At 45.7% G+C, this 20,365-nt stretch overlaps 1 protein-coding gene across 1 annotated transcript in view; it reads right to left on the bottom strand.

Moving 5' to 3' along the window:
- Positions 1–304: 304 nt before the first annotated feature.
- The window catches only part of ADAMTS12 (ADAM metallopeptidase with thrombospondin type 1 motif 12), a 262,620-nt gene continuing 242,559 nt past the window's right edge, over positions 305–20,365 (bottom strand). Inside the window, exons 21-24 of the mRNA XM_036280361.1 lie at positions 17,773–17,949; positions 14,209–14,352; positions 10,718–10,877; positions 305–483 (exon numbers count right to left, since the gene is read on the bottom strand). Coding sequence (XP_036136254.1) covers positions 305–483; positions 10,718–10,877; positions 14,209–14,352; positions 17,773–17,949 — 660 coding nt within the window. The remainder of the gene's footprint in view (positions 484–10,717; positions 10,878–14,208; positions 14,353–17,772; positions 17,950–20,365) is intronic.

Genomic DNA, 20,365 nt, shown 5'->3' with positions numbered 1-20,365 from the left:
AAAAAAAGATATTTCACAGACTTGCTTAATTTGGCACCTTTCCCAGGAGCTGAGCAGAGGAGATGCCTAATTCTCCCAGGTACCTCACCAGCCTCTCAGGGATCAGCAAGTGTTATGGGCCCAACCTCCTGCAAGGGACCTAATTTTGTAGCTAATGGAACACAGTGGATTTTGTTTTGTTATGATCCAAAGTTAGACCTGAAATGCACAGAGTAACACCTCCATGAAGTGGGTCCTGGGGCTAGAGCAGGTCACAGTCAGCAGGCTGCAGCAGTCTATGGTGATGGGTGGCTTCCTCCTGGACTTAGAATGCTTCGGGGTTCTTGAGCGCCTGTGGCCTCCTTGGCCTTCGGGTTTGGACCACGTGGCTCTGGGAGCAGGAGAGGCAGCACTGAGCCCGCACAGTGGGCACCGAACATTTCTTCATGGTTTTCAGTGTCTGGCAGAAACTGACTGATAAGTTGTCTTTGGTGCAAAGCACATCTGTGGCAGGGGAAAATATTAAGAAAATATTGAAGATTATCCTTTGTAAGCGAATGAGCACAATTTTTATTAATAATGGAAGACTTTATATGTCTACCAAGAAAAGTTCCATAGCAATTCATAATAGTAGTGGACATCCACTGAACATTCATAATGTATCAGGCACTAGGCAAAGTGTGTGTGATACACTGAATTGAATGATCAGTTACAAGTCTTCACTCCCCTGTAGCAGTGGTAAACATTCCCATCCTCGCCATGGTCACCTGGTGGGTGATGAATAAATACTTCCCTACTTCTACACTTTGGGATCAGCTCTGTGACTTGCTTTGGACAATGGGATGCTAGTAGACATGATTGCTTTGGGGCCATGGGATGTGCAGAAGGGTGACCCTGCCCTGATGAGCTTCTGCCATCACCATGAGAAGCAAGCTCATGCCATGGACGATGAGAGACTTACGGAGCTGACCTCAACCAAACCTACAGCTTGTGGCCAAAGCCAACCAATGCCTGGCTAGATCACCTGCACCTTAGCTGACCGGTAGATGCCAAACAAAAAATGCATGACTGTAGTTTTAAAGCCCTGAGTGTAGAGGTGTTTGTGCAGTATTATTATGTGACAGCTGAATGCAATGTTATGTTCATTTCATCTTCACAGCAGTACTGTCAAATAAATACAACTATTCTTTCTGTTTCACAAATGAGGAATGTAAGACCTACAGAGGTGAAGAACCGGCACAATGTTATCCAGCTGATAAGTGGTACACCTAGATCTGGACACAGGCAGAACTGACCCTACAGCTCTTGCTTTCATCAGTCATACTGTTCAGAACACCAAGCAATCACTCAGTTAGCCAACTAACCAGTGCTTTCTGAGCACCACTCAGCAGCCTAATGTGGTCCCTGCCCTCCAGAAATGTACCATGAAGATGAAGGCATCAGATACCCAGGTAATTCCCATAACAAGTATATAATTAGTTACCTGGGTTCTAATCCTTGATTTGCTCTAGCTAGCTCTGGGCAAGAAGTCCCTTAATCTGATGGTGGGGGGCGGGGTGCTTTCCTCATACACGAAGCAGGGAATTAGACAAGTTTCTCAAGAACCACCACCACACATTCTATGGGTGAGATGCACATTGTCGGGTCCACAGACTCCTGGTCTGGAAGGAATTCAGTAAGGTCCCAATTACAGATTTCTCTTCCATACAGTGAAATCGTTTGAACCTTGCTTGAGTGCCCCACTGAGCTCTGCTTGTCTTTCTTTCTCCTTACGGAAAAGATTTGAAAGGTCCCGGAGAAAAGCTTTTTCACAAACAGGCTTCTGTCCTTTGTAAATAGAACTGTCAGTAAAAGTAGAAACTCAGGTAATACTCTCTTTACTCAAAGCCTGTGACAGTATTTTTGCCTCTCTCTGCTTTTTCACCTTCAGCTCACAAAGGCAAAAACTACTTATTATCTCTTCAAGGCACATTATTTATTCCCTTGACGGTGACTTTGTGCGTGTGTGTGGAAAAATCAGTGTCTTCTGTTACCTCTCAAATTCCATTTTGCGAGCAAATTTGAAGTGCCCTTGAGAATAGGCAACATGCAATGCTCCTGGAGCCCTGAACCCCTCCATTCTTCATTGCTGATTTTTTTCTTCTTTAGGCCTCTTCTTACACCCATTATAACAATCCATCTCTCCTAAAATCCCACAGGAAATTTTGGTACATGCTCTGACATTTGAGAAAGAGCACATTTCTGTCAAGCATTCCTATTGTGAAAAGAAATTTGAGCTTTCTGTCTCCCATGCCTCCTTCAACACCCCCCCTCCCTAGCAGCTGGGGTTCTCTATGGCGCCTGGGCCGTGTGCCACGTGGGCTGCTGTTCAGAACAAGGAAAGGATTCCTTCCTAGGTTTCTGGTTTGGGAACAGGGCTCAGCATGGACGCCTGGGTGACAGAGCTGCTCCGGTTCCTTAGTGAGCCTCTCCTGACGCCTTTGTGGATGGTGGACGGTGGACGGAGAAGGTGCATTTGCATTAGCTCTTCACCCCACATTCTTTTTGCCATGAGTCTGAGTGCCCTGGGGCTACTTCCAGAGAGGAAGAAGACAGAGGAAGTGTGCCATCTCAGCTTCCATCCTTTCTCTCCACAAAGCTTCTTCTGTCCATGTTGGATCACACAGTTCTCTTCTACTCTAATCTCGAAAGTGGTATCATTACTGTATGGTTTGCTCAAACATGGCACTATGGCCTAACTTGAACAGTTCTGTTAACACGCATAAGCTTTTTCTACTAAGGGCGAAAGGGTGATCTCTCTCCTGAATGTCTTTCATTACAAAAAGGGCCTCCTAGAGACCCCCAAATTCTAACCTGGTTGTGGGTTGGGTTGTGTCCCCCAAAGTTGAAGTCCCTATCATTGGTAATTGTGAATATGACCTTATTTGGAAATATTTATTTCCAAATAAGCTTTAAAATTTTTGTTTTTAATTATAGCTGACATACAATATTATATAGTGTTTTTTAAAATATTTTTATTGATGTTTTTAGATAGAGAGAGAGAAAAAACATTGCTGTCTCCTGCATGCCCGCTACCAGGGATCGACCTGGGCACATGCCCTGACCAGGAATTGAACCAGCAACCTTTCCATGCACTGGATGACACCCAACCAACTGAGCCACACTGGCCAGGGCAACATTATATTAGTTTTAGGTGTACAACATAGTGATTCAACATGTATATGCCTTACAAAATGATAACTACAGTAAGTCTAATAATGATCTGTCACTGTATATAGTTATTATAATATTATTGACTCTATTCCCTATGCTATCCACTACATACCTGTAACTTATTTTATAACTGGAAGTTTCTACTTCTTAATCTTCTTCCCAAACCCCTCCCTTCTGGCAACCATCAATTTGTTCTTTGTATCTATGAGTTTATTTCTGTTTCATTTTGTTTGATCATTTGTATTGTTTTTTCAGATTCCACATATACATAAAATCATATGGTATTTGTCTTTCTCTGTCCAACTTATTTTACTTAACATATTATTCTCTAGTTCCATCCATGTTTCCACAAATCGCAAGATTTCATTTTTTATGGTTGAGTAATAATACTCCATTGTATATATGTACTGCATCTTTTTTATCCAATCTTCTATCAGTAGACACATAGGTTTCTTCCATATCTTAGCTTTATAATTAATGCTGCAATGAACATAGGCGTGCATATATACCTTTTTGAATTAGTGTTTTGGATTTCTTCAGATAAATACCAAGAAATGAAATTGCTGAGTCAAAAGATAGTTCTATTTTTAATTTTTTTTGAGGAACCTCCAATCTGTTTGCCATCTGTGGCTGCACAGATTTACAATCCCACCAACACTGCACGAGGGTTCCCTTTTCTCCACATCCTCATCAACACCTGTTTGTTGATTAATAATTGATGATACCTATTCTGGCGCATGTGAGGTGATATCTCATTGCAGTTTAACATGCATTTCTCTGATAGTTAGTGACACTGAGCATCTTTTCATATGTCTATTGGCCATCTGTATGTCCTCTTTGGAGAAATGTCTATTCAGGTCCTCTGTCCATTTTTGAAACAGATGTGTGTGTGTGTGTGTGTGTGTGTTTTAAGTTGAATGAATTTTTTTAATATATTTTGAATATTAACCCCTTATCAGATATATCACTGGTAAATATCTTCTCCCATTCAGTAGGTTGTCTTTTTGTCTTGTTAATGATTTCCCTTGCTGTGAAAAAACTTTTTAGTTTGATGTAGTCCCATTTGTTTATCTTTTCTTTTATTTCTCTTGTCTGAGGAGATATAAAAAAAATATTACTTAAAGAAAGGTCAGAGATTTTACTGCATACGTTTTCTTCTAGGGGTTTTATGGTTTGGGGTCTTACATTTATGTCTCAAGTGGTCTAGGTTCATTCTTTTGCATGTATTTGTTCAGTTTTCCCAGCTCCATTTATTGAGGGAACTGTCTAACCCATTGTATATTCTTGCCTACTTTGTTATAGAATAATAGACTATATAGGTGTGGGTTTATTTTGGGGGCTCTCTATTCTGTTCCATTGATATATGTGTCTGTTTCCATGCCGTTACCATGCTGTTTTGATTACTATAGCTTTGCAGTACAGTTTAATATTGTGTGCCATGATACCTCCAAATTTGTTCTTCTTTCTCAAGATTGCTGTCGCTATAGCTGGAGCAGGCTTCAAGGAGACCTGTGGGTAAGCTGTGCCGGGATCTGGAGCTGTAGTTGGAGCAGGTATGGAGCCACAGGGAGTCCTTGGACAAGCCACTGAGCTGGTGTGGTTCTGGGGTCTGGTGCATACTCAAATGGTCTTGGCCAGCTGGCTAGAGTGCCTGGATCATGCTCCTGCCCATGTGATGAAGGTGGGGGGGAGGACAACAAATGGTTCTCTCTGGTGCCCCCACACCAGAGAGCATTTCCATGCTTCCCCTTTCAGTTGGCCAATGCCCTAGGGTTTTTAAATGGATTTCCTTCCCATACAGTTTAGGATTCCCATACACTTTAGGACTACTTTCTCATTGTGTCCCAGGGCTGGCTAGTCTAAGTACAGGCCCTTCAGTGCGATGACTCCTTACTACAGGTTGGTGCATTACAGATGGGATTCCCATGCTACCATGTCTGGCTCTCCTACCCATTTCTATGTGATCTCCATTGTTTGTTGTGCAGAAGCTAGCCAGTCAGTCTTCAGTTCTTCTTTGAGATAATTGCTCCAACTGTAGGTGTAAATTTGATGTGTTTGGGGTGGGGGAGGTGAGTTCAGGGTCTTACTATATTGTCATCTTGGATGGGAAGCCTGGAAATGTTTCTTTGCAGATATATTAGGATATAAATTAAGATGAGGTCATATTGGAGAAAGGTGGGCCCTTAATCTAACATGAATGTGTTCCTGTAAGAAAAGAAGAGACAGATACACACCCAGAAGTGAAAGCCATGTGAGGACAGACACACAGAGGAAGGAAGGATAGTATGCTTGACACATACTATCTCTTTGGATCCTCAAAGAAATTTGCTTATAGATATAAATATTCTCTTTTTAAAAACTGAGGGTTCCAAAGACTCTTAGTAACCAGCCCAACATCATGAAGCTGGTGTGAAGATGGTGGTGCTTGGATTTGAATGTGGCCTCGCTGCCTTCAGACCTCTGCTGACAAGAGAATGAATCTCCTGGACTGATGGCGGGGGAGGAGGGGACCACAGGGACAGGTCTTCCCTGACCAAAGCATCTTCATTTGCTCAACACAGGGCTCTCACTGTCGGGTTAGGTCAACACCCCTACGTGACTGAAAGAGGCCCGAACAAGCTAGGTGTCCTTGCCTGATTTGGGGAACCATGAGGTCATGAGCCCTGAATTTCAATGGTCCTTAGGAGCCCTGAAAACATGCTTTGGGATCCTCTGTTTGAGAGTAGGGGCCTGGAAAGAAGACTGGAGGACAGTGGTGGCCTATATTGGGACCCTATGTGCCAGACCTATGTTTAGCAGCTCATTTAGATAATGACCATGAGCCTCATCATGACATGGCTGAACTGCATCAGTTCTCCTGATTGTTGTAGAACAATGAAGGCTTGTTGTGCTCGTCAGCCAACTGGATCCCAGCTGAACCATACATAATGCTTGTAATTAGGGGTAACTTGGAGAGGAGATGCCAATTTGCCTCTGCCTGTTCAATAAAAAGCGTACTTGGAAATTTAAACGGATAGTTATTAGCATGCTTCCTTGCTGTCAGCTGTGTCTAGGTTAAAAGGATAATATTTTGCCCACAAAGGAAAGTTGAAAAAACAATTTCAATATTGTTGACAAATACAGTTTCTGTAAGACTTTGGGTTCTTGAAGCCGGGGACTGTCATACTCATTTCTGTACCCTCAGTTTTTAACACTTGCCTGAGACATAGGTTACTATCAGTGATATTTGCTGAATAAATAAATTAATAAAATCCTACTCATTTAGAAGAATATTCTCCAATCAAAAGTTTCCTGGCTTGCCCCGGCTGGTTTTTCTCAGTGGTTAGAGTGTCAGCCTGTGGTCCAGAGAGACCCGGGTTCGGTTCCCACTAAGGGCATGTACCTCAGTTGCAGTTTGTCCCTGGCCCTGGTTGGTCGTGCAGGTGGCAGCCACTTGATGTGTCCCTTTCACATCGATGTTTCTCTCTCTCTCTCTCTCTCCCTCTCACTCTATCTGAACCAAAAAAAAAGAGAAAGAAATGGAAAATTGTCCTCGGGTGAGGATAAAAAAAGTTTCCTGGCTCAAATGTTCATTTGTATCAACTTTTGGTCTAAGTACTGTCCCTATCGCTTTCTTATTCTTCTTGCCTTCTCTACCTCACACTCCCCAAATTAAAAAACAAAACAAAAACCCAGGAATAGTATGCATAAGGATTTTGCTTTGGGTTTTTGATCATTATAAATGTAATGCACAGAATATAGCTGATACTCAGTAAATATTTCTGAATTTTTTGATGTTTTATTTCTTAGCCCAGATACACAAAAAGGTTTTTTTATAGTCCCTAACTTGGAAATGGTAGTTTTGCTTTAGATTTGAAATCATTAATGATTTAGATGGCACCCAAAGGAAGTATGAAGACCTGGAGGAGAGAAACATCACACGAACTCATACCCAATCTTACAGGAAAGACATAGGGGCATGTTTCTTGTGATGGCTGGAAGGCTGGCAGGAATCTGGGCACTGAATGACTTGTTTTCAAAGCATTTCAGAGAGCACAGTAGACAGGGTGGGTGGTTGGCTTTCAAATCAATCACTTTCTTTCATGTAGTTTCTCCATGAGTAATCCGGGCTCTGCCCTTAAGAGAAGTTAATAATTAACTCTGTGCCCAGAAAATTGTTGGTGAGTGGAATTCATTGTTACTTATGTCCATTGCCAGCCAACTGTTAGTCACCCTCCCTTCATGTTTGAATTCAAGAAAAAAGTACCAGGGATGCATTTAACAGTTTTGATTATTGAAGATTGTGTTATTCAGCAATAAGACAAAGACAATCTACATATAATTTAAAAATAACTGATAATGCTAGGCATATCAACCAAGACTGTGTTGCTACTTCAACTACATAAATAGAATCAAAACAATATAGAAGGATTCTATTGCTTCAGCATTTTATTTTTAAATTAAATTTACTGGAGTTGCATTGGTTAATAATAATACTATATAAATTTCAGATGTACACCTTCATAATACAATATCTGTATTCTCTGTTGAGTGCCCCAAACCTGAAGTCTAGTCTCCTTTCATCAACATATATATCCTCCCTCACTCCCCTTCACCTCTGATAACTACCATTCTGTTATCTGTATTTATGAGCTTTTCTGTTTTTTGTTTGTTGGTTTGTTGCTTTTAAAAATATCTTCATATGAGTGAAATCGTATAGTTCTTGTCATGTTCCATCTAACTTATTTCATTTAGCATAATACTCTCAAGCTCCATTCATGTTGTGAAAAATGTCATTAGTTCATCATTTTATGGCTGAGTACTATTCCACTGTATATACATAGCACATTCTTTTTATTTTAAATCCATTCATCCATCATCAAAAGACAGTTAAGTTGTTTGTTCGAAGTCTTGGGTATTGCAAATCATACTGCAATGAACATAGAGGTACCTATATCTTTATGAATAAGTGTTTTCAATTTTTTTCTGGTAGATAACCAGAAGAGAGATTGTTAGGTCATATGGTAGACCTATTCTTAATTTTTTTTTTTTTTGAAGCCTGCATACTGTTTTCCACAGTGGCTGTACCATTTACATTCTCACCAGCTGTGTGTGGGGGTTCTGTTTTCTCCACATCCTTTCCAACACTTACTTCTTGTCTTTTTGATAATAGCCATTCTAACAAATACGAGGTAGTAAGTATCTCATTGTAGTTTTGATTTTCATTTCCCTTACAGCTGGTGATGTTCAGCATCTTGTTATATATCTATTGGACATCCGTGTGTCCTCCTTGAATGAGTGTCCAGTCAGGTCCTCTGCCCATTTTTTAATCAGATTTTTTTGGCTGTAGAGTTGTATGTCTTACTCATAAATTTTGGATATATTAATCCAGCACTGTGGTCTTAGGTTCTGCAGAGATCGACTCTAGGTGCAAATTTGTGTGCAAGAGATTCATTAAGAAAAGTTTCCTGGGGAAGACCATTAGGAAGCATGAGAAGCAAGAGAGAAGGGAGGAAGCACGGCCAGGCTGGGGCTCCCTTTTGGGACAGTTCTAGTTTCAGCCTGGCCCCCAGGGGAGCTCCAGGCTGTAAATTACTGGAAGTATCATCTTATTGGCAGTACCATTTCTAAATATCTTGTCCCATTCAGTTGGTTGCCTTTTTGTTTTATTGATGGTTTCTTTTGCTGTGCAGAAGCTTTTTAGTTTGATATAATCACATTCATTTAGTTCTGCTTTTACTTCCCATGCCTTTGAGGTCAAATTCACAAAAACTTCTCAAGATCAAGGTTCGTATGTTTAATGCCTACGTTTTCTTCTGTGTTTTTTATTGGATCAGGTTTTATATTCAAGTCTTCAATACATTTTGAGTTAATTTTTGTGTGTGGTATCAGGTAGAAGTCCTGTTTTATTCTTTTGTATGTGACTTTTCGGTTTTTCCAGCACCATTTACTGAGAGACTTTCCTTTCTCCATTGTATGGTTTTGTCTCCTTTGTGAAAAATTAGTTGCCCACATATGTGTGGGTTTATTTCAGGGCTTTCAATCCATTTCCATTAGTTAGTTTGTTTGTTTTTCTATCAATGGCACACTGTTTTGATTACTGTAGCTTTGTAGTATAGTTTGAAATCAAGGTATATGATACCTCTAGCTTTGTTCTTTTTTAAAAGGATTTCTTTAGCTATTCAGGGCTTTTTGTGGTTCCATACAAATTTGAGGTATTTTTTTTCTATTTATGTGGGAAAAAATGCCAGTAGGATTTTAACAGAGATTTCTTTAAATTTGTGTAAAGATTTGGGTATTATGGACAGTTTAACAATATTAATTCTATGAACTCATGAGCATTGAGTATCTTTCCATTTCTTTGTACCTTTCTCAATTTCTTTCAACAATGTCTTGTAGTTTTTAGTGTATAGGTCCTTCACCTTCTTTGTTAAATTTATCTCAAAAGGAAAACTGAGGTTAGAAAGTCAGATAACTAGCCAAGGTCACACAGGTAGAAAGGGGCTGCTATGGGAAGCAAACCCGCTGCTCTCTGATTCCAAAGCATGAGGACATACGGCATATGGAGGGTAGAAAGGAGACCAGACTTGGCATCTGGCTGACATCACCCCGCCGTGTAATCACAAACACGCCACACACCTCTCCAAGCTGCAGTGTAACACACTTAGAATGACTCAGGTGACCACGCATCATTTAAATAGGGGGGCCTTTTGAAAGTGAAAGTGGAATATAGTAGACAACAGTGACGCTCCGCTGTTCAGATCTCTCTCTTTGGATTTTTTGGTCCATTTTTATGTGTCATTGCACCTCCGCCCAAGTCCCAGTGTCCCCTTTCTTCAGCCTCTAATGCCCAGGACTCTGGCTCTTTCAGAGAACTTCCCACAGCCTACTGGGGCTGCGTTATTTCTCCATGTAGAGAACCTTAAATGCCTGCAAATTCACTTCCCCCGGGTAGCCACTGGCCAACAGCAAAAGGGTGAGAGAGTGTGACAGTCCAGCTCACTGGCTTCAGGAGCAGACACCTGAGACAGGACTTACACCCTGGAGCTCCCCTGGGGGACGAGGCTGAAGTTAGGGCTGTGCCGGAGATGGCAGCCTGGCTGTGCTTCATCCGGTTCTGTCTTGCTGCCCACACTCCCTTAATGGTCTTCCCTGGGGCATTTTCTTAATGAATCCCGCGCCAAAAATTTGCATCTCAGTTTCTGTGGTGCCAGTGTGCTGGACTGACAGAGAGGGCCATGCAGTACTTGATGGGTTCCTGAGAAAGGCTGGAGCATCTCTGAAAAATCCTTGAAGGAAGAGGAGTGATTCTTCCCTGTGTGGGATGCCATCAGTAGGAATGTGCTTTAGGAAGATGGATGAGACAGCCCCTCAAGGAATTAGTCGAACCTCACCACGTCAGACAGCTTCCTGCCAGGGATGCTGGCTGGCCTTTAGCAGTAAGCTTCCTAGCTCAGCAAGGGGACTGAAGCTACCAGGAATCGAGTCACGCGGGACAACTCATTTGCGGGAAGCCATCCCCCCACGAGCAACGCCATTCACTCACCAGCACCCTTCCTGCAGGCCTGCTGGTTGCATTTCTGGAACTCGGGAGGTCTGGGTTCATGATCACACTGGCACTGGGCTGGCTCCTCAGTGCCATTGTTCTCTGAGGAAACGCAGTGGACAGTCCTCTTCTGAAAGCCACCCCCACAGGAAGCGGTGCACTGAAAGAGAGGGGCGCATGAGCCGTCGGGATTGTCCCCAGGTTCACCCAGGGACTCCAGCAGAACACCCCCGACCCACCGTGGTCAAGGAGGGGAAAGCCTCAATTATCGAACCTTCTATTGGAGGCACAGGATAAAGGCACTGATAGTGTGGAGATGTGAAGTTAGGAAGAGTCTCATGACAGATTTTGTGGAATTGAATTTGGCATAATTTACTACTGGTTTTCTGTAGAGTGTGCACAGAGGTTGAATGATGAATAAAGTAGAAAAACATTTCATATCTGGGCCCTGTTTTCTCCATAATCCAGCTTCTTTGAACAAGACTTGATCTGGGGCTGGAAGTCGGAGTGAGGAAGGGGAACGGAGCTACGCAGAAAGCGCAGAGTACGATAAAGAGAGAGGTGGGAGAGGAGAACCACGGCGGGATGGAGAGAGAGTGTGGAATGACCCGGCTGGGCCACGTCCTAGGTGAGCTGTCCCAACAGATAAGGTTCCACTGTGAGGTCATGACCTTTCCTGCGAGCGGAAGGAGAGTCACTAGCCTGTGACAGCAGCTTAGACAAGGTATGCCTGGGGGTGTAAGAAAATGTGTCTGAATCTACCAAATATGTGCTTTTAGAATTCTGGGTATCTATCTGAAAAATTTGAAAATACTTATTTGTAAATAAAGATATATGTGCTCCTATGTTTATTGCAGAATTGTTTGCAGTAGCCAAGACATGGCTAAGTGTCCTTTGACCATGACTGGGTAAAGAAGATGTGGTATATACTACAATGAAATACTACTCAGCCACTAAAAGATGGAATATTGCCATTTGCAACAACATGGATGGATCGTGAGAGTATTATGCTGAGTGAAATAAGACAGTCAGAAAAGGACAAGGATCATATGACTTCACTCAGGGGCTGGATATAAAAGCAAAAGTAACAAGCAAACAAACGAAACCAAACTCATAGATGTAAACAACAGAAGGCTGGTTACCAGAGGAAAAGGGAGGTGGGGAAGATGAAGAGGGTAAAGAGGTCAAGTGCACGGTGATGGAAGGAGACGACACTTTGGGTGGTGAACACATAATAGAGTAGACAAATGTCATGTCATAAATTTGTACACCTAAAATTTATATAAAACTATTAACCACTCGGGCTGGTTTGGCTCAGCAGTTAGAGCGTCAGCCCGCAGACCAGAGAGGCCCGGGTTCGGTTCCTGCTAAGGGCACATACCTGGGTTGCAGTTCATCCCTGGCCCCGGTTGGGGTTGTGTGGGTGGCAACCAGTCAATGTGTCTCTCTCTCTCCCTTCCTCCCTCTCTCCCTCCTGCTCTAGCTGAAGATAAATGCAAAAATGTCCTCGGGTAAGGATAAAAAACCAGAAAACTATTAACCAATATTACCCCAATACATTTAATCAAAAATAAATAAATAAGCCCTGGCTGGGTGGGTCAGTGGTTGGAGTGTTGTCCCTTGCACCAAAGGGTTGTGGGTTTGGTTCCCAGTCAGGACATATACCTAGTATTGCAGGTTCAATCCCTGGTCAGGGTGTGTACTAGAGGCAACCAACTGATGTTTCTCTCTCACATTCAAGTCTCTCTCTCTCTCTCTTCCCTCCTCTCTATCTAAAATCAATAAAAACATATCCCCAGGTGAGGGTATTAAAAAAAAGGAGCCCTGGGAAGTTTGGCTCAGCAGTTAGAGCATCAGCCTGTGGACTGGAGAGTCTCAGGTTCAGTTCCTGCTAAGGGCACGTACCTCGGCTGTAGTTTGTTCCCGGCCCTGGTTGGGGTCGTGTGGGTGACAACCACTCGATGTATCTCTCTCGCGTCGATGTTTCTCTCTCTCTCTCTCTTTCTCCCTCTCTCCCTCTCGCTCTATCTGAAAATAGGTAAAAACATGTCCTCGGGTGAGAATAAAAGAAAAAGAAAAATACTATGTTCTAGATAAAAGAACCCTGGTGTATGAGTAGAAGAATGATCAATAAAAATAACAATATAGTAAGAGCCACACAAAAAATATATAGTACACACCAGTATTTGAATTGTTCATGGATGTACAGGTACAACTCTACAGATATGCACAGTGAAGACTACTAAGAATACAGCAACCTCAACATGGGGGCATTATGTCTGGCAAAAGACTGCACTGGCCTGTGTTATACTTATAACCATCAAAACACACTTCCAGGAGAACACGTTTCTTTAAAAAACATTTCGAGTTGAGAGGTCAGTGTATTAGATCCCCTCAGCCCTGCCTTGCCCAGCTGGGCCTTGACCTTCCCCAGCTGAGCCAGTACCCAGCTTCATGGAAGCGCAGCCCGGGGGCATGCACCTTGTGCCCAAGCTGTGCCTCTCGTCTCCCAACTCTGGGCTTTCTTGTTGCCAATGAGGCACGAGACACAGTGGGACCTGCCCACACATGACTAACCCAAGACAATGGAGGGTACTAGCCAACTGAGGGGAGACCTTTTAGCCATTCTTGGGAGCCAGGAGCTCTCTCGTCCTGCCTCTGGACAAACGGCCCTGAGAGGCGGTAGTTCATACAGCTTCGGTAAGACTTTTCGAGAATGAGTCATCACCTACTCCTGACACCACGCGCGGTCAGGCCGGTGACGCACCACCTCGTACCTGGTCCCCCTCCTCCCCTGCCTCCTCCCTTTTTTCTATCACATCTGCTTCCCAGGAATTGTATCTCCTAATAAAGTGATTAACTTTGCTTCAAGACTTTATTTTCTAGAGAATCCAGGATAAGACAAGTCAGAGTGATGGCCGAATCCATGGAATTTTATTACTTTTCAGTATCACTGATAGTTTTATTTATACAACAAATAAACTTTGAATAATAATAAATCTTCCCCTCATTTACAGTTTAGTTCTATTATTTGTTTCTCCATCCACCTGGCAAACTGATCTGCAGGTGACAGGGGACCTGGGGCTCGCTAAATCAGGCTAAGCCTCTAACTTGACACATGCTACTCCCAGTCGCTCTGAAAAAGCCGGAGGGTCGAAGAGTTTCAGGCCAAAAATTGCCTGTCCTTAGGCTTCGTGCCTCTGCAATAATTTTAATACCTGATCTTTATCTTTTGAGAGTCTTTGATCTTTTTCTCTTCTGAACTCAAGACAGTAAACATTGACCACCGTGTCAGCTACGGGTCAACTTTAGCAGACTTAGAGGCATATTAGATAGCGGAATACTAGGACTGAAATACATAGAAACACACTGTAAACCAGTGGATACATTGAACATTTACAATGAATACATATTACTTTTGAAATAAAAAGAAAACAAATGCTTCTTTTTTTAGACTAGAATAAATTGAAGAGAACATAACGGATTCTTACCAGGTCCCAGTTCCCAGTGGCCCAGTGACAACAGGGGTGCCCATTGCAGGGCGCAGTGGACATGGGCCTCTTCTCCCAATCACAGAGGCCTCTCGGGCAAGTCACTCCTCTCTCCTGCACGCCGCCTCCACAGGGCCTGGAACACTGACGCACGACAGGGACAGGTTAGGTAGAAAGCTCACGATGTCACTGCAGGGGTCAAGGAGGACTTTCTACTACCACTTCCGTCGAGTGCAGCGTTATTAAGAATATTAGTGTCTGGCCCTGGCCTGTTTGGCTCAGCAGTTGGAGTGTTGGCCCATGGACCGAAGGGTTGAGGGTTCAGTTCCCGGTTAAGGATACAAACGTGGGTTGTAGGTTCAATCCCCAGCCCTGGTCAGAATCGTGTGGGAGGCAACCAGTCAAAGTGTCTCTTTCACACTGATGTGTCCTCTCTCTCTCTCCCTCCCTCCCTCCCCTTCACTCTATCTGAAAATCAGTGGGAAAATATCCTTGGGTGAGGATAAGAAAAAAAGAAGAATATTAGGATCTGTATTGGACCCAGCAGCACCGGTTACAGGTCCCTTACAATGACCACTCGGTCATTTCAAACAACAGTGGGAAACAGAATGAGAGAGAAGGAAGGAGACTGACAAAGGAATAAGCGGAGAAAAGGAGGAGAAAAAACCAGAAGATGCCAAATAGTTCCATGTCAAATAATACGTCAAACAGAAAGAATTCGGGTTAAAAATCTAAATGAGTTGTCATTCCAGGATGGACACTGTTATCTGCATTTTGACTTCTGGCACCAATGTCTGGAAACCAAAATGTAAAATGTGGACGTTTTTAGTATGATTTGCTCCGACAGCCTAAGCAGGGAACATACGCTTGCAATGCAAATCTGTTCGTCTCCTGTTGCAATGAGATTCCGCCCTCCTTTCCTGCTACACGAAGCTGAGAATTCATCTGTCTGTACTCTGAACAGGGAAAGTTGTAGGTTTGCTCAGCGTTCTGATGCACCAGAAACAAATGCTCACAAAACAAATCCGAAGTGACAGGTTGGGTTCCTGAAGGGATACAATTCTAAAACGTGTCAGGTTTTTCGCTCACTACAATAACTGTATAAGAAACATTGTTTCATCTTCCTGAAGTTTCTAGGAGGAAATTAAGTAATTCACCAAGAATCTTTGAAAAGCACTTTCAGTACCTTGAAAAATCTTAATTATGTCATGGTAACAACAACAAAACAGTATGGTTGTCAACATCTTGCTCATGACGTCAGGCACTGTGAGTGGGGTGGACCATAGAAAACAGAAATTATATACAGACAGCCTTTTCTGCCCAATAAAAAATGACTCTGTTGCTTTCACAATGTCTCAACTTTGAGAGTCAACATGGATTTTTCTCCATTTATTCACTGTTTTTAACTATATGAAGAGAGAGAGGGAGAGTAATTCTGCATTTGAGATCTTTGTGTATACCTACGTGTGTGCATATAGATTCAGGACTATCAGGCTGAGTAATCTCTAAGGGATGAAGAAGATATAACCCAATGGTCCTCGAAGTGTGGTCCTCAGACTAGCAGCTTCAGCATCTTCTGGGTACTTGTTAGAAATGCAAAATTCCATGCCCTACCCCAGACTTCTGAATTGGAGACAGGGTGGGGGTCCAGACATCCGTGTGGTAACAAACCCACCAGGTGGTTCTGAAGCATGCTCAAGTTTGCCGCCCACCAGAGAAGAGATGTCTCCACAGCTGAAATGTACCGTTTATGCAGCAGTCCGGGCTGGCCGATGTTCCCTGACATTCCCATGTGGTGTCCACAGTCTGTGTAGACACAGCAACGTCATGATGCCTCAGGAAAGAACCGACACATGTCTAGCCCCCAGCAGCTCCAAGGATATACCCAACTGACTTTTGCATTTTTGCATCTCCATCCACTACTCGGAGCCTCAGAGGGAAGACTTCAACCTCGTGTTTGCTCAGAACAGAGAGATTTAGAAAGGAGGGTGGTAGAAGGCCTCCAGGGAACGATGCTCCAGGAACAGACTCATGAGCTGCTGAGGAAGTGTAAAGACCACATGTTTTCCTAACCAGAGAACAGATATGATTGCTCATCTCTGACAAGATAGTCTAAGCTCCACTGTAAGTCCCAGGATTCTGGAAGCCGTAATCACGCTCAGCATACGAGAGAGCTTGGAGCCTTGGCCCAGAGCAGGAGAGAGCAGGTTCTGCACGTTCTCCAGAGCTGGGCGGGGGAAGGAAGAGAAGGCGGGCATGGTGGTGCTGCTGCCCCAGAGAACCAGTGTTGGCCCAGAGGATAGAAATCAGCGTGGCTCTGCTTGACCACGGACACAGACAGTGAGTAGCTCTCGGGGAATCCGTCTCAGACAGTTTGCCCAAACTCTGTGTCCTGCAGCTGTGGTTCTCTACCATCCCGTCCCTGGCACATGTAGGTTCCCCCAAATGTTCTTAATGTACTCTTTTTCCTCAGTTCACCGTGCTAACGTCTACGGTTAGAGGAGCACAGGCATTGGAGGGTGCCTCAGGCTTGAATTAATCCTCCGCCAATTTACGTTCTAGTTGTGTGACCGCGTGTCAGCTTCTTAACCTCCGAGTCTCCATGTCTTCACCAATTAAATGGAACTAATAAGGCCTCCCACCCAGGCTGTTGTGAGAACTAAATCAAGTAGTATAGGTAAGATGCCTAGCTCACGGACACCCTCAAAATATGCTGGTTCTGTTTTTTTGTTGTTGTGGTTAATCCTCACCCGAAGATCTTTTTCCATTGATTTTTAGAGAGAGTGGAAGAGGGAGGGAGGGAGGGAGAGAGAGAGAGAGAAAACATCTATATGAGAGAGACACATTGACTAGTTGCGTCCTGCATGACCCCAACCTGGGCTGGGGACCGAACTCACAACCCAGGTATGTGCCCTTGACCGGGTCAAACCCGAGACCTTTCAGTCCAAGGGCCGATGCTTTCACCACTGAGCAACCCTGCCAGGGCTGGTTTTGTTTTTCTCTTTTCCCCCATGCACGGATGCATTTGGGAGTGGCGTTTCTGTCTGCCGAGGAATTTGCCCATTGGAATAAGATCATCATGTTTCACCAAAGGGCATAACCTTGCTTTCATGTACTGAAGCAGGACAAAGACCCAGCAGGGTCGGTGGCCTCACGAAACAGCGGACAAGGACACGAACACACACACTTCTTCTTCTTGCAATGACCTGGGCGTCTAGCGGAGAGGTGGGCCTCCAAGACGCACTGTGTGGGGAAGGGATCCGACCACTGCCCGCAGCCTGACTGCAGAGGCCGGGGCGGCCGTGAGGCTCTGATCCAAGTGGTCCCCATGCATTTCCCAGCAGGGACCCCCAGTCCCTGTCTAGCCACCAGAGATAGGTTCTGGCGAAAACACTGATGTGTCACAGTGGAAACCACACCACACAGTCTTCAAGTTGTTGACCTGGTCGCCCGCCCCCCCGGGCTGGGTGACTGAACGGAGGCCAGGCATGGGCACGGGGCAGTGTGGCCTCCCCGCACCTCGAGCCCCGTGGTGGCACGGACGCTGGCACTGGCCGGCTGTACCTGGCTCCAGGGCTCCACCTGCCACTCCTCGCAGGCCTCCACGTTGCAGCTGGCGCTCGGCGGGGGCGGCCGGCCGGCCAGGCCCTGGCAGTGGAACGGCCTCAGGCCCCGGTGGTCCCGTCTGTCCACGCACTGGACCTGCCGGGTCTGGACGCCCCCGCTGCAGTCCCGGGAGCACTGTGTGGAGACAGGGAAAGGGGGCCTGAGTCGGGTTCCCAGGGTGGCACGTGGCGCTGGGGCGGTCCAGCCTCGCAGTCACCAGCCGGTGCGCTCCCGTTCAAGCGACAGGTGTTCCCTCACACGCCAGAGGGCAGGGCCACTCACGCAGCTCCCAGACACGGGGCCCCCGCGTGTCAACACACACAGGCATGGAGGTGTGCGGGTTTGATGTCGGACGGAACTGGGTGGGAAGACCCGTTCTTGCTCACTCGTCACGAGCTCTTAGGCAAGTCACAGAAATGCCCTGGGCCTCAGAGGTCTCATCTGTAAAGTGGGATAACGGTGTTACCTCCCGGGGCTGTCCTGAGGTCGCAGACATGGGGCTGGGGTCCCTGCTGGCGGGTCTGTCTCCTGGGCACCGGTTCCCTCTGCTGTCTGTATTCCCCCGAGCTGACCCGTTCTGCCCACAGGGACCTCTCTGCCTCACCATCTCTCCCTAGAACCTGCCCAGACCTGCTTGTCCGTGACTCTGAATGCGAGACAGGGTACACGTTCTCTGAAGGGTCCACGTGGGGAAATACAGTGAATAACTGTGACTTAGCAGACGGAGCACACCCTGTCCGTGTCCCCACCGTGCTTCCTCATTCGGGCACCGTGGCCGGCCTCCGGCACAGCCTTTGCTCAGCACGTGCCCCCGGGCCACCATGATGGCCCTCACTCCCCTCTTCCCACCTGCCACCTCCGTGCCCAGCCCCGCGCCCTGCTCTGTCTCAGGAAGGCCCGGTCCCCCTGCCGGCCGATGGCTCCCTTCAGATCAGAACAAACAGGACGAGCCACCGTCACCCACAGTCAGAGAGAAGTGGCCTTTTCTGGGGTACTCCCTCTGTCTCCCCTCTGACCTCCTGGACTTGGGGAGTTACTCCATTCCCCACCGATCAGTTCTGTCCGATCATCACTGGAGCCTGACACGTGGTCTCCATTCTGTTCCGAGGGCGCCGCCCGCCAGAGCCCTGCGGCGTGTCCGGCTCTGCCTCCTGGTCCCTCACGGCCTGACCTGGCCGGGCCTGTCCTGTCCCTGCACTCAGATGGGGACCTGGGGCAGGTGAGACAGAGGCAGACCCCTGGGCTTCTCGGCCTTTCTCCCCGATTCCCCTTGGGTTAACGGTATGTCCTGTGGTCCTTCCTCGTGTCCGGAAGGTCCCTCCTTCCACCCCTCAGGGCACCCACCAGCCACTGCTCTTCCTTTAGGCCTCGGCTTACATGTCACCCCTCAGAGAAGCTGCTTGAATAGCTTGATCCTCAGGAAGCCCCCCTTCTTGTTTTCCTCAGATCCTTCCAGCGCCTACCACAGGGGCAGGAAATATGGAACAACCTTCATTTATTCTGTTCATCTTTTCTACCCGATTTCCACTGCCATGAAGTAGGACCCCTACCTGGCCTGGTCACACTGTGTCCCAAGCACGTGGCATGGTGCCAGGCACCGCAGAGACCAGAGACAGTCCCTACGAACTCCCTGAGTGAACATGAGTTCCGGGGAAGGGACCGTCAGGGAGGGCTGTCAGGGGCTGTCTGCGGGGACCACAGGGATGGGAACATCTGTTTACCCTCTTACTCCTGCCGTCGAGTCCACTGCATTCCTGCGGAGAAAGCACTCCCCACAAAGCGTGCCCACAGCTGCAAGGGATGTTTCCATGTGGCCTCCTCTCCACCTGGCCATGCCGGAATAGTCATAAGGGTAGGGTTGTAGTTGGTCAAAGAAAAGTCCTTGTACCTTTTCAGTAGAGGTAGGTCCCAAAATACCAACCCCCTTTTTCTGCCACCCGGCAGATTGCACCAATCACCCGCCTGCAGTCCTCGGGCTGCAGCATGGACAGAAACAGGCCCGTGGGTGAGGGGACAGACTGGTGCTCCTTTGCTTGCAGAGACCATGGTGTTTAGTTTCTCAGAAATAGCAATACTTGAAAGGCAGCCCCCCCAAATTAAAAACTTCATTTTCCTGCCCTGCTGTAAGTACACAAAGGAAAAAGTAACTGCCAACTGAGAACCAGCCACAGAAGAAACGAAGAGGCATGTGAATAATTCCCACACAAAGCAACCATTTCTCTGACCAAACAGACTGCTGGGAAACAGCACGCGGTTAAAACAAGAAGGGTCCTTATTAGGAGAAGGGAGTTTTACAAGACATGAGTGTAAAATGAGGTTTTATTTTCTTATTTTCCATTCGTTGCTATAATCTGACATTTCTACAGTGAATTTTCAAAATAGCATTGCCCTTTTGTCAAAGAGAATTCCCACTCAATGAAAAATGAAGTTTATTAATATGCTAAACGAAGTAACAAGGAAAGACACTCACTAAAGCTATGACTTTGCTATTCCTTTTTTTTTGGGTGGTACGTGCCCCTAGCAGGAACCGAACCTGGGACTCTCTGGTCCG

The sequence above is a fragment of the Molossus molossus genome, unplaced genomic scaffold (genome assembly GCF_014108415.1).
Source record: "Molossus molossus isolate mMolMol1 unplaced genomic scaffold, mMolMol1.p scaffold_m16_p_3, whole genome shotgun sequence".
NCBI lineage: Eukaryota > Metazoa > Chordata > Mammalia > Chiroptera > Molossidae > Molossus > Molossus molossus.
Note: the sequence above shows the minus strand (reverse complement) of the source record. Positions and strands in the feature narration are given on the sequence as shown.